Source organism: Protopterus annectens, chromosome 10.part0 (assembly GCF_019279795.1).
Source record: "Protopterus annectens isolate FY-2018-M chromosome 10.part0, PAN1.0, whole genome shotgun sequence".
In the NCBI taxonomy this organism is placed as follows: domain Eukaryota; kingdom Metazoa; phylum Chordata; order Ceratodontiformes; family Protopteridae; genus Protopterus; species Protopterus annectens.
The window spans coordinates 1,667,106,354-1,667,118,404 of NC_056744.1; the positions used below are offsets into that span (position 1 = coordinate 1,667,106,354).

General features: G+C 38.8%; 1 protein-coding gene across 1 annotated transcript in view; it reads left to right on the forward strand.

Moving 5' to 3' along the window:
* The window catches only part of LOC122814405 (zinc-binding protein A33-like), a 144,206-nt gene extending 132,668 nt beyond the window's left edge, over positions 1-11,538 (forward strand). The window contains exons 3-4 of the mRNA XM_044086988.1: positions 11,168-11,482; positions 11,527-11,538. Coding sequence (XP_043942923.1) covers positions 11,168-11,482; positions 11,527-11,538 — 327 coding nt within the window. The remainder of the gene's footprint in view (positions 1-11,167; positions 11,483-11,526) is intronic.
* Positions 11,539-12,051: the final 513 nt, after the last annotated feature.

The following is a 12,051-nucleotide window of genomic DNA, read 5'->3' on the forward strand; positions in this document are numbered from 1 at the left end:
AATACCTGCACCAAAACATGAACAATATATACAAAAATATAAGCAGGTAAACTCACCTACACAACCACCCCTAAACACAGAGGGGAAGGAGGGAGGGTAAATTGGACTGCAGCAATGGAATCCTCGAACATCTACATTTATGGTAGGTACAAAACTGTACTATGTTCTTCGTTTTCCATTGCTGCAGTCCTTACTATTGGGTAGAATCCCAAAGCAGAGGTAAGGGAGGCTGGCAAATCATAAAGAAGCAGGAGCTGACAACATGCCTTGCAAAACAGCTGTGGCAAAACCAGCCCTGGACTTAGAGTAGATAGGAAGGTGATAATGCTTAGAGAAAGTATGCACTGAACTCCAAGTAGCTGCTTCCAAATATCCTTAGTTGCCACCCCCGTGAAATGTTGTTGAAGTGGCAGTAGCCCTAGTGGAATGAGGCCTAATCCCAGCTGGAACCTCCTTGCCATGATGGGAATAACAAATGCAATGCAAAAGCCAATCCACCTAGAAATAGTTTGTTTTGACACAGGCTTGCCCTGAACTCAAAGCAAAGGAAACAAACAACTGCTGAGACTGCCTAAAATCCTTAGTCCTGCTTAAGTAATAACGCATTGCCTGTGTACATCTAAAGTATGCAAAATCTTTTCCCCTTTATTTTGGGGTCTGCATAAAAGTAGGCAAATGAATAGTTTGGTTTAAAGCCACACTAGAAACCACCTTAGGCATAAAGGAAGGATTAGTAATAATGATACCCTATCCTTATGGAAAATCAAAAGGGCTCGACTGCCATAAGGGCCTGCAACTCAGACACCCGTCTTGCAGAAGTAATAGCCAACAAAAAAGCAGTCTTCCATGACAAATATTTCAATTCAGCAGTAGCCGCAGGCTCAAAAGGTTGTAGAGTAAGTCTTTCCAACACAAAATTGAGATCCCAAGCAGGAGTAGGAGCTCTACGCGGGGGTCTTATATTTTTTGCCCCTCTAAGAAACTGCTTGAACAAAGGATGCGAAAACAATGGTGGGTCACAATCATAGTGAGCTGAGATTGCTGCAGCATGAATCTTAATGGAAGAGAAGGACAGACCCTTGTCCAGTAACTCAGTAAGATATTGAAGAGCCATACTCAAATTAGGCTCAGAAATCTCCAAATTCTTTGCTTTACTCCAAAATAAAAATCTCTTCCATTTTGCGTACACTTTCCTTGTACTAGGTCTTCTAGCTTCCCTAATCACATTTAAAACTTGTTGAGGAAGTTGAGACCTGCTGTGTTTCAACACAGAATATGCCAGGCTGTCAGATGAAGAGAGTGAAGCTTGACATTGAGCAGATGACCGTCCTGCTGGGATAACAGATGTGGAATCAAAGGTTAAGGCCATGGAGGCTTCTTTACCAGACTCCGTAGTAGAGGGTACCAGTGTTGCCGAGGCCAATCTGGAGCTATCAAAATCATCCTTGGCCTTTCCTGTCTGACCTTTAACAGTACCTTTGGAAGAAGAGGCAGAGGTGGAAAGGCATACACATGAAGGTTCGTCCAACTGAAAGACAGAGCATCCACTTTCCAAGCTGTGTGATGAAACCCCTTTGTGCAAAACTGTGGCAGCTGGTGGTTTAGTGGAGAAGCGAACAGATCTATGTCTGAGTTCCCAAGACACTGTCAATTTCTGAAATACATGAAGATCCAGTTTCCACTTGTGGGGATCCATGATTTGTCTGCTGAACATATCTGCTAAGGAGTTCTGTGCTCCTGGCAGAAACCTTGCCTGAAGAGTTAGGTGCAAGCGTAGCGTAGTCTCCCATAAAATCATTGCTTGCCTGCATAGAGGATAAGAATGTGTTCCCCTTGTTTGTTGAAGTACCACATGACAGTTGTGTTGTCTGTTAGAATCAACACCTGCCCTGGAAGAAGTAACTCCTTGAAAGCCAGCAATGCGAACTGGACTGCTAACATCTCCTTCATGTTGATATGTAGATGCTGTAGTCTGGCAGGCCACTTGTCTTGTATCCACTTTCCATTTAGATGAGCTCCCCAAGCAATGTCTGAGGCATCTGTCGGTAAAATCTGACCGCCTCTGGCCGGGTCACAGAGAGTCCCTTTGTTTAGGTGACATTCCTGAGCCCACCACAAAAATTCTCTTTGAAGGCAAGGTATTATTTGAATGACAGTGTCTAAATACTGGCAGTGCTGTGTCCATACATTTTGAGATACCATTGTAACTTCCTCATATGCAGTTTGGCATTGGGAAGCACCAGAATCAAGATGCCATGAACCCTAATGCTTGTAGGACTGTCTCGGCGGCCAGCACGGACGGATGAGATAGTTGCTGGAACTAAAGTGATAGACTCTTTGTTTGTCCGGGGTTAAAAGGCCATCTGGGCTGCTGTATTCAGTCTCACACCCAGAAAGCACATGTCTTGAGAGGGTACTAGACTGGACTTTATTTCGCTCACAGAATACCCTAGGCATCTTAGCACTGCTATAAGATATTCCAGATGCTGTAGGAGGTCTTCCTTTTTTTGGGCCAGAATCAGGCAGTCGCTTAAATAAGGATAGATTTGAAGTCCTTGTAGCCTGAAGTAAGCTATCACTGGAGCCAGAACCTTTGTGAATACTCTGGGCAGTAGATAAGCCAAAGGGCAATGCAGAGAACTGATAATGAGAATCTCCAGCTCGAAACCGCAGATACTTCCTGTAACTTAGCCTGATAGGCACATGAAGGTAAGCTTCCCCGAGATCTAAAGTTACCATCCAGTGATCTTTGCCCAGCAGGGGTAAAAGCTGTTGTAACGTCAACATCCTGAACTTGGGAATGTCCAGATAAGTGTTGAGGAGAGATAAATCCAAAAGCAGTCTCCACGTGTTCCCCTTCTTTGATACTAGGAACATGCGAGAATAAAATCCTAGGCCCCTTCCTGATACAGGGACTGGCTGAATGATGTCCAACACCCATCTGTCTTGAGTAATTAAATCCCAATTTTCTTTGAAAAGAGACAGTCGCCCTCGAAAGGAGCTGCCAGACGAGAATCTACTGGCAGCTGAAAAGGCAGGTCATTGGGTCTGTTTCTGAAAGGACTGGACCCTGCCCTCACCAGAAGTCTGAGCAGGTGAACTCCTGTTCTAGGCCTAAAGAACCTTGAGCCCCCTTCCGCCAAACCCCCCAAAATTTTATAAATAGAGGTTATCCTGTCTCTTTGATAGGCGACTTGATTGAGGATGTTTCTTTTGAAAAGGAAAATGGTTTGTATCAACCATTGCTTTCCAATAATGAACATGGACCCACTCAATCGAGGGATATACCACTCGTGCACACATCGAATGGAGGTTTGAGTGATAGTATGGACATTAATGGTATCTCAACAGAAGTTGATTTTAGGGTTAGCTTTATTATGACGTACTTTAAGCACACAGGTGCCTTGTGGGCTATCATCAAAAAGAACTGGTACTTCATCTACAATAACCCCATATTACTTCAGAAATTAGGTCCATACCCCTCTGTTGTGTATAGAAGAGGGAGCAATTTAAAAGAATTACTGCAAAGATGTAAGACAGCTCCTTCGTTCACAAGGCAAGTTGGTACAGCTACTTGTGGATTTTGCAACAGATGTAAATTCTTAAAACCAGGTAGTTCCTTCACCATCAGGGATAGGAAATACACTATTAATTCCAAAATCAATTGTAATACAAAATCTGCTGTGTATGTCGCTTTCTGTGACTGTTGCCCTTGTTTCTACATAGTGAAAACGGACTGTAAGTTAAGTGACCGAATATATCAACACTGCTACACCATAAAAAATAAAAAAACTGAGAACGCTCTATCTAAACACATTTTAAATAATGAGGGGCATAGCTTTCACTTTATGGGGATCGAACATGTCACTACAGGAGTCAGAGGCGGCCCTCAGTCTTTGTTTTTGGAAATAAGGGAGCTAGAGTGGCAAATTGGGTTGGATGCCTTCTCCTACCCAGGTTTAAATGAGTGTTGCAACATTTCCTCTGTCCTAAGGTATAAAAGTTATCTGAGATGAGACAAGTGAAAAATTATTCCTTACAAGAATATGCTCTGTCCTATTTGTCGCTTATGGTTTATGATTGTAAAGTTTTAGCTTATTCTTTATTAGAGTTATAAATGTAAAGAAACATATTTTTAACTATTTTAAATATTCTTATACATTTTATTTGAAAATGTGTATACAATCTTGTAATTTCCTCGTTAGATGAGGACGTGATTCTGCTTAGCAACTTAGCTACAATGTATCTAAGGAAGTGACATCATGCTAATATTGTTTTAAATGTTGGCGCTTTTCTTTTTTCTTTTTTGTTGTCTTTCTGAGGAAGCTTCTGCATAGCGGAGGCGAAAACGCTAATCTTCAAATAAAGAACGTTAAATTTTTGTAGTATAAATGCATAGTTATGCAAATCACGAATACTTTAAGTGTTTTATAACTGCATTTTACTATCAAATTGCAAGTGTATTAGCAGAGGATTAAAAGAAAGGTGATAAAAGGGTTAACTATAGTCTATAATGTCGGAAATGTGAGTTCAGACCTTCCCAGACTGGATGAATAGTTACAGGAAATGTTGGGCAGATAAGTTAAAAAAAAAAAAAAAAAAAAAAAAAGACTTATTGACAGACAAGTGGCTTGAGTTTTCTAAAACATTATTGTTATTAAAACATAATTATTAAAGTGTTCACATGCAACACTATTTGATAATTGTAATAAAACGTCACAATTGTGCATGCATGTTACTGATAATCTGTTTGCAGGTAAATGTTAAAAGTAAAATAACTCAGTTACATCAAGTACAGCCAGCAGATGGGCCATTAAATACATACAATTCAAATAAATTATGCAGGAGGGTATAGATGCCTACTAATAGTAGTTAACAGCAAAAGCTTTATAAAAAAATTATCAAATCAGACAAAGTCCATAGTTTTAGTAACCTAATAAAGCAAATGTATAATCAGTGTTGGGCTAACATACATTATATTTTCACGGCATAGAGCAAATAAACAATATTGCAATACAACAGGAGGAGGGGTACTTTCTCAGTTTTACACTGACTGTATAAGCAGCACTGCAAAAGGGTCTAAAATAAAGCTACAGGAAGAAATATCTCATTCCTTCTTGACAATACTCTTTCAGGGTGGAAGGGAAAACGGGTATTACTCCATTAGAAATACTGGTAAACAGATTAAACTTGACAGGGCAAAATATTTTACAAGTTGCTAATAGCTATCATGCTAGTTATTGTATTGCTTAGTATTAAATTGTATTTATAACCTCTTAAACTGTAAAGCTATACAAGAGATGGCTTAAAATTGCTTTAGTAAAGCTGTACAAGAGAGTAAAGATATGTAAAAAATGAGCAATACTGGTCTCTATATTTTAATATGTTTTTGGCAAGACCGTGTTGATATGCAAAAAGCATAAATGTTTCTAATTGCTGGGTATGTAGTTTAATACCATGCCTCTGGTGGCAATTCCACTAGATAATTCTAGAGACATAAACATTTTCCAAGATTTTACTTGATATTTATGTTACTAAATTTGTAGACTGGACTGTGTCCTTTGCATTCTTTGTATGTGCAAATGCAAAATAATTTAGTGTAAATAAAATTAATGTCTAATGTGTGAAAAACTATATTTAAAAAGTGGGTCTAGGTACCTACTAGATTAAAATGCATGAGTAGCAAACAGTCTGTGTAAGTATATACTGTATAGAAAACATTACAAAGTAACAAGTTTAAAAGTAATTTGTCAAGTTGTAATTTTATCACTAATCGTAATTTTATCACTGTTTTTAGACCACCGTTTTATCCATACCAGTATTGGTTATCCCTGGTTATCCCTGTTACAGGAAAATTTATATTAAAATATTGTACTCGCACAGCTAATGGACTAATATGTAAACAGCATTCCTTCGTTCATTTCACTGTCAATTAAAGTTTATGGGCAGTTCAAAAATATGACCACAATGTTATGGTTAAAATTACATTGAAACTGTATATTTTCAGCAGTGTATAAATACTTGGAGTAGCACATAGTTCTTGTCTCTTATAGATATTAGTCTATTTCTAATCGTTTGGTATAAGATGATTAATAAAAGTAAACAGTTAATTCAACAATTGCAAAGAGTTAATAAAAAAGTTCTAAGTCATAAATTGGGCTCTGTGATTGCAAGAGAACAAATTAATCAGGTTAAAACTAAAGCAGACACAGCTCATAACTGGTGAAATATTTTCACAAAATTGTCTGCAAGAAAAAACGTTGTTAGACTAAATTATACACTCAGTTCTGGAATTAATACTTTTTATCATTGTATTAACTGTGTACAATTGCATTTTGACTTGTATCAAAAGAAAAAATATATATCAGTATAAAGTGTTTTGTTAGTATGTTTAAAAAGAGAGAGAATTGTAAGAGCATGCACAACAATGTATTAAGGTTGAAAGTAATTCTGCTACAAATATGTAACATAAAAAAGGTATAAAATAAAGCTTGCTTAAATATAAAAATAGAGTTTAGCAATATGTGATTAGCATCCATACTAAATGACTGTGGCTTGGAAAATAAGGAATTTGCTTAATGGACATGTTTTCCTACAGAATCTGCTAGAATATATGCATTTCACACTGTCAGCAAGAAAGCTGACCTCTTACAGACTTAGAAAAAATGTAAAAAACAGGATGTATGCATTTCACATGGTCAGTAAGAAAGCTAACCTGCTTCCTTAAAGAATGGACAACAGGAAAACAATCTGTATGTATTTCTATCATATAACACTGTTAAGCAAGGAAGTTTGAATGGATATGCTTTCATCAAGTCAGCATTTGCACAAGATGTTTCCTTAAAAGACAATATCAGCATTGTTTCTCTACAGGATGAAAACATATTTTTTCTGCAAACAGATGTTTTCATACAAAGACCAAAATAGAATACCAAGGAGAAAAACAGGATGTAAAAACACTATAAAGAGACTATAGCAGATAAAATTTTTAGAGGTTTCTGTGTAGGAACACACACTTGTTCAGAGGTAATAGTGTATCTCTCACATCATCCATGCTGTTTGAGAAGTAAAGTAGCACAGTACCTGAAGCTGAAATGGTAGTTTGTGTGATTTGTTATAAAAAAGTTATTTATTAGTTACTATTTAAAGTGACAGAGTTTGGTGCTGCATCAGTGTACATTTTGCAAGTTTCTGGGAAACAGACTGTAAATGCAGTTATAACTAGACTTTGTTTTCAGCAGAATCCAGTCAGCAAGACCTTAGTGACTTAAGAAGACTTCGGCTCTATCACAGTAAGCGGCACCTTGATAATTAATTTTTCACAAATTACACAACTATGCTTTCACCGTTTCCAGTATTTACATAAATACACACACACACACACACACACACACACACACACACACACACACACACACATACCTGTACAAAGAGTTCTGTATGATCTGTTTGCTCCTCATACTTACAAACCCAAGAAATATTTTGTATCAACTCTGTTTTTCATTCCAAGACCTCTTATTCAGTATCCTGTATTTGTATGTATTATTCTCTTATCCCAGAGCTATTATCCACCCACATGGACCTACACTAGTTACTCTGTATTATACATGTATTATTCACCTGGACTCACTTGCATCATCTTGTATTACAGGTGTGCCCATCATCATTATAGATGTATTTAAATTACTGTACATTACATATCTGTTTCTTAACTGCATAGACAGACATGATGTATCTCCAATACATTTCTCTTAACAGTCTAGTCTTACAAGATATAGTCTGCTTCCCAGATGCTTTCTCCAGTGCCACATATTTTAAGTGGCATTCTCTGTCACATGACAGCTTCAAGACTTCAAGCACTGATTACATACTGGCTCAGTACAGAATTTGTAGACATTTTAGGAGTGGTAACCCTTGCAGGATATTGATTGAATGGCAGCACAATTATTTCAGCAGTGTTTGTGCAGATTTTTCACATTGTACACGTGAGCTTTGGATTTACCAGCCTCATGTAGTCCTTTCCAAACTTAGTATGTACTACAAGAGACTGAAGTCTTGCAGATATAGCTAGCTTTTAGTAGATGGGTACCAAATTTTCTCACTGACAGAATCCACATAGTCAAAATAAGGGGAGCCACCTCTAGCAGTAGATCTGTAACGAGCTGCTTACCCCAGGATTCTGTCTTGGGGCCTCTGTTATTTGGGATTTACTTTTCTCTGGTGCAGGCCAAAACCAGTGGGCTATGACTGACCAAGTTTGCAGATGACTGCAAGCTGGGAGCTGTCATCAGTTCTCCTAGTGATGTGGACATCCTCCAACAGGGTCTCACCCAAACAAATGACTGGTTCCAGAAACATGGCCTCAAGCTTAATACCAAAAAAATGCATCATTATTCCTCTTGGGGAGAGTGATGTCCCCACAAATTATCACATTAATAACAATGCCCTAAGCACGCAATCAGTTGTGATGGATGTGGGCACCCAGGTTGATAGTAACCTGACTTTTGGCCACAATGTTGCTTCCATTGTTTGGAAAGCTTTCTACATGGCCCACCTCATAAGTAAGGGTATTGCATCTAAGGACAAGGAGGTCATAACATCCCTGTATTCTTCTCTTATAAGGCCCATTGTTGAGTACAATGCCCCTTTCAGAATGTACCTCACAAAGCACATGCAGCAGCTGGAGAGACCACAGAAGTTCTTCACCAGGAGAAAGCCAAGGCCTCAAACATCTACCATACACAGGCTAAAAGCCCTATCTCTCTACTCAGTTTCATACAGATGTCTCTGAGGTGACCTCTGCCTGGCATGCAAGGTGATCTCGGGCCCCGCCTTGATGGGACTGCTGCACATCTGCAAGTTAAGCTTCACTCGAGTAACCCACACGTGCAGCCTCGACCTGGTCTGTGACATCAAGAGAACTTGCTGGTGGGACAGATTTGTGTCCTAGAGACTCCCCCCATCTGTGGAATAGACTCCCTCTCCATATCAAGCAGAGTTCAACTTTACCCCTTTTTAAGTGAACCTGAATAACCAGATGGAAAACAAAAAATACATCCCTACCCTGGGATTCTACTTGTGTCCCTGCTGGACAGGGTCATCAGGTGCTGACTTGTCTAAACATGGGCTAAACTCTTGGCTAGGCTTATAAGGGCATCAGGGCCAATAGCCTAGTTACTTCCTGAAACCAGACACACACTATCAAACTGGATGACTCCACATCAATCAGCAGGCCTTTTACCAGTGGGGTGCCACAAGAGTCAAGTGCTGGGCCCCCTACTGTTTGGTATATACTTTTCAGACGTTCAGGTCAAAACTAAAGGGTTATGGCTGATGAAGTTTGCAGATGACTGCAAACTAGATGCAATCATTGAATCCACAAATGATGTCAGTTTACTCCAGGATGGTCTCACACAGACCAGTGACTAGTGTGTTAGTCACGGTCTCAAACTGAATGCAAAGAAATTCATCTTCATTCCCTTCGGCACAAACAGTGTCCCTTCACACTATCAAATCAATAACAATGCCCTTATTACCCATGACGTGGTAAGGAACTTGGGATCACAGATTGGCCGCAACTTTAACTTTGACCACCATGTATCTACCATTGTAAGGAAAGCTTTCCACATAGTGGATTAGTTAAGGCATCATTCCAAGAGCAAAAGAAGTTATATACCTCTATACTTGGCACTTATCCAGCCCATAACTGAGTATAATGCCCCATTCGGTATGTATCATACTAAACACCTACAGCAATTAGAGAGACCTCAGAGGTTTCTAACAAAGAAGATCTAGGGCCTCCAGCATGTGCCTTAAATGGACTGACTAAAATCCCTGTTACTATACTCCATATCGTATAAACTTCTTAGAGAAGACTTATGCCTGGCCAACAGAACAACCCAAGACCCAAACTTAATGAGCTTACTGCATAATTGTAAATCAAATTGATGTAGGTCTACCCATTCCAGTGAGTTAAGTATGGCCTAAGACTTAAATAGGACATGCTGGAGGAATAGACTTATCTCCCAGTGACTGCCACATCTTTGGAACAGACTACCAATTCATGTGAAACAGAGCACCACTGTTGCACTGTTCAAGAGGATCCTGGATGAGTAGATGGGGCACCATAATTTCTCAATGGGGATAGTGCCCAAAACCCTGCTGGACATGGGCAGTCATCACTAAATGCAATGTTTGGTATTGACAAATGCTTCTACAATATTACATTGGGTTAAAACAGCTAGGCTTAAAATGATCTCTCAGTCAATATCCTAATAATCTCCTATGATCCTTTTCATTTCCACCTTGACTTGGGTCATATCCCAAACACTGCAATTTTTCTGGTCTCTTTTCTACCAGAGTCACTATTCTGGCTAGTGGAAGTAGTCTCACTTAGTGCTTTGAATGTGGCATCTTGCTTCTCCTACAATGAAGGGCTGTTTTTTGTCATAAGTGTCCTAAGAGTTGGTTGTGTCATTGTAGACCTTATTGGGTCTAAAGCTGTTTTATGAGATAACCGTAAATAGTAGCCCATGAAGCACCTGTCTTCTCTTTTCTTGACAGCCTGTTCCTCCCTTTCAGACTTCACATACCTAAATATGCATCCATCAGTCTGCGTTGGCTCTTGTATATTTGGGGGTGTCATATTTGTATCTGATATGTACCCCAGTACCTCTCCTCCAGAAAGGAGAACATTTTAGATGGTTGCCCCCATTCTGATTTCAGCATACCTCTTAACTATTCAGAATTTCACAGCAGGTCCAGCATTTTTTCCTCCTATTTTTTTGTCTGTTCCGCATCAAATTTACAGTTTTCTGACAAATTACTGAGGACAGATGTTTGAAGTTCAGATTTCAAATGCTTCAGAAAGTGCATGTTAAGGCAAATCTTTGTTTTATAAGAGCAATATTTAAAATTTGACCCTGATCTTGGGTATTTACCCCTCATTATTTCTGGCTTTGTCCAGACTTCTTGCAGTAGAACGTTGAGAGGTATGAGTATAGTCCATCCCCAGATCACCAGTGTTGCAGATGGATGCCTTTACCATGTAATGGATGGGCTGCCATTTGTTCATTTTATTTATTTAAGGGAAATACATAAGCACAAGTTAAGCTGCAGTGGAGAGCTATTTGTTTTACTTATTTTGCTTTATTCTTATGTTTCCTAGGAAGATGTTTTTAATTTGGAGAAATACATTAATCAAGAATGTGCAGAACTGCACCAGATTCTCTTAGACAAGGAACAACAACTCAACCAGCAGCTGAAGAATGACGAAGCAAATACTCTAAAACGGATGGAAGGAAATCTCGACTGCATTAAACAAGAGATCATTACCAGTCTTGTGACAGACTCCGATGGCAACTTGGAGGACAAGATAATGGAAGAATATAATAAATTTATTGAAAATGATGCCTTGGCAATTAAGAACATTAGTCACAGCAACTTGGAGATCAGACAACCGGAACCTGCTGGTTTGCTAACAGTAAGCATACTTTTTATTTTTGCTTTTATTTATTTATTTTTTAGAAAGTAGAATAATGTGACAACTGAGATAAAGAAGCATTGTTTTTTTTATTATTATTATTTCTTGAGTTTGATGGCCAGTCAGAGCCCATTCTTAGTATAAAAACACACAAAACAAAGTTCCAAAAATAGATGGAAATCAGTGACTCAGTTCTACACTGGATTTTATAGTCATTCTTTAGTGATGCAACAATATATAACACTTTTCAATCAATAGTTAATCATCATTGAGAAAAAATAAGTAGCTTTGTTGTCAGGCATGCAGACTGGAGAAATCTTGCTTAGAAAATTATACATTTCCTGGTATTGACAGTGGTGTTTGGAGGTGTGCAGTGACTGTTACCAGTATTGATTTGCTATAGTGTCATAGACTGTTCTGAGCGGAAGCGCACCTAGAATAAGGTTAAGATTACCATGAATAGAGAGAGTATGAGCTATGCTTCAGTGGGGTACACTTTGGATGGTAGGAAGCAGTTGCATACCTCAGTGTTGTAAGATGTTTCCATAAGAAATTTTTAAAGGAACTTA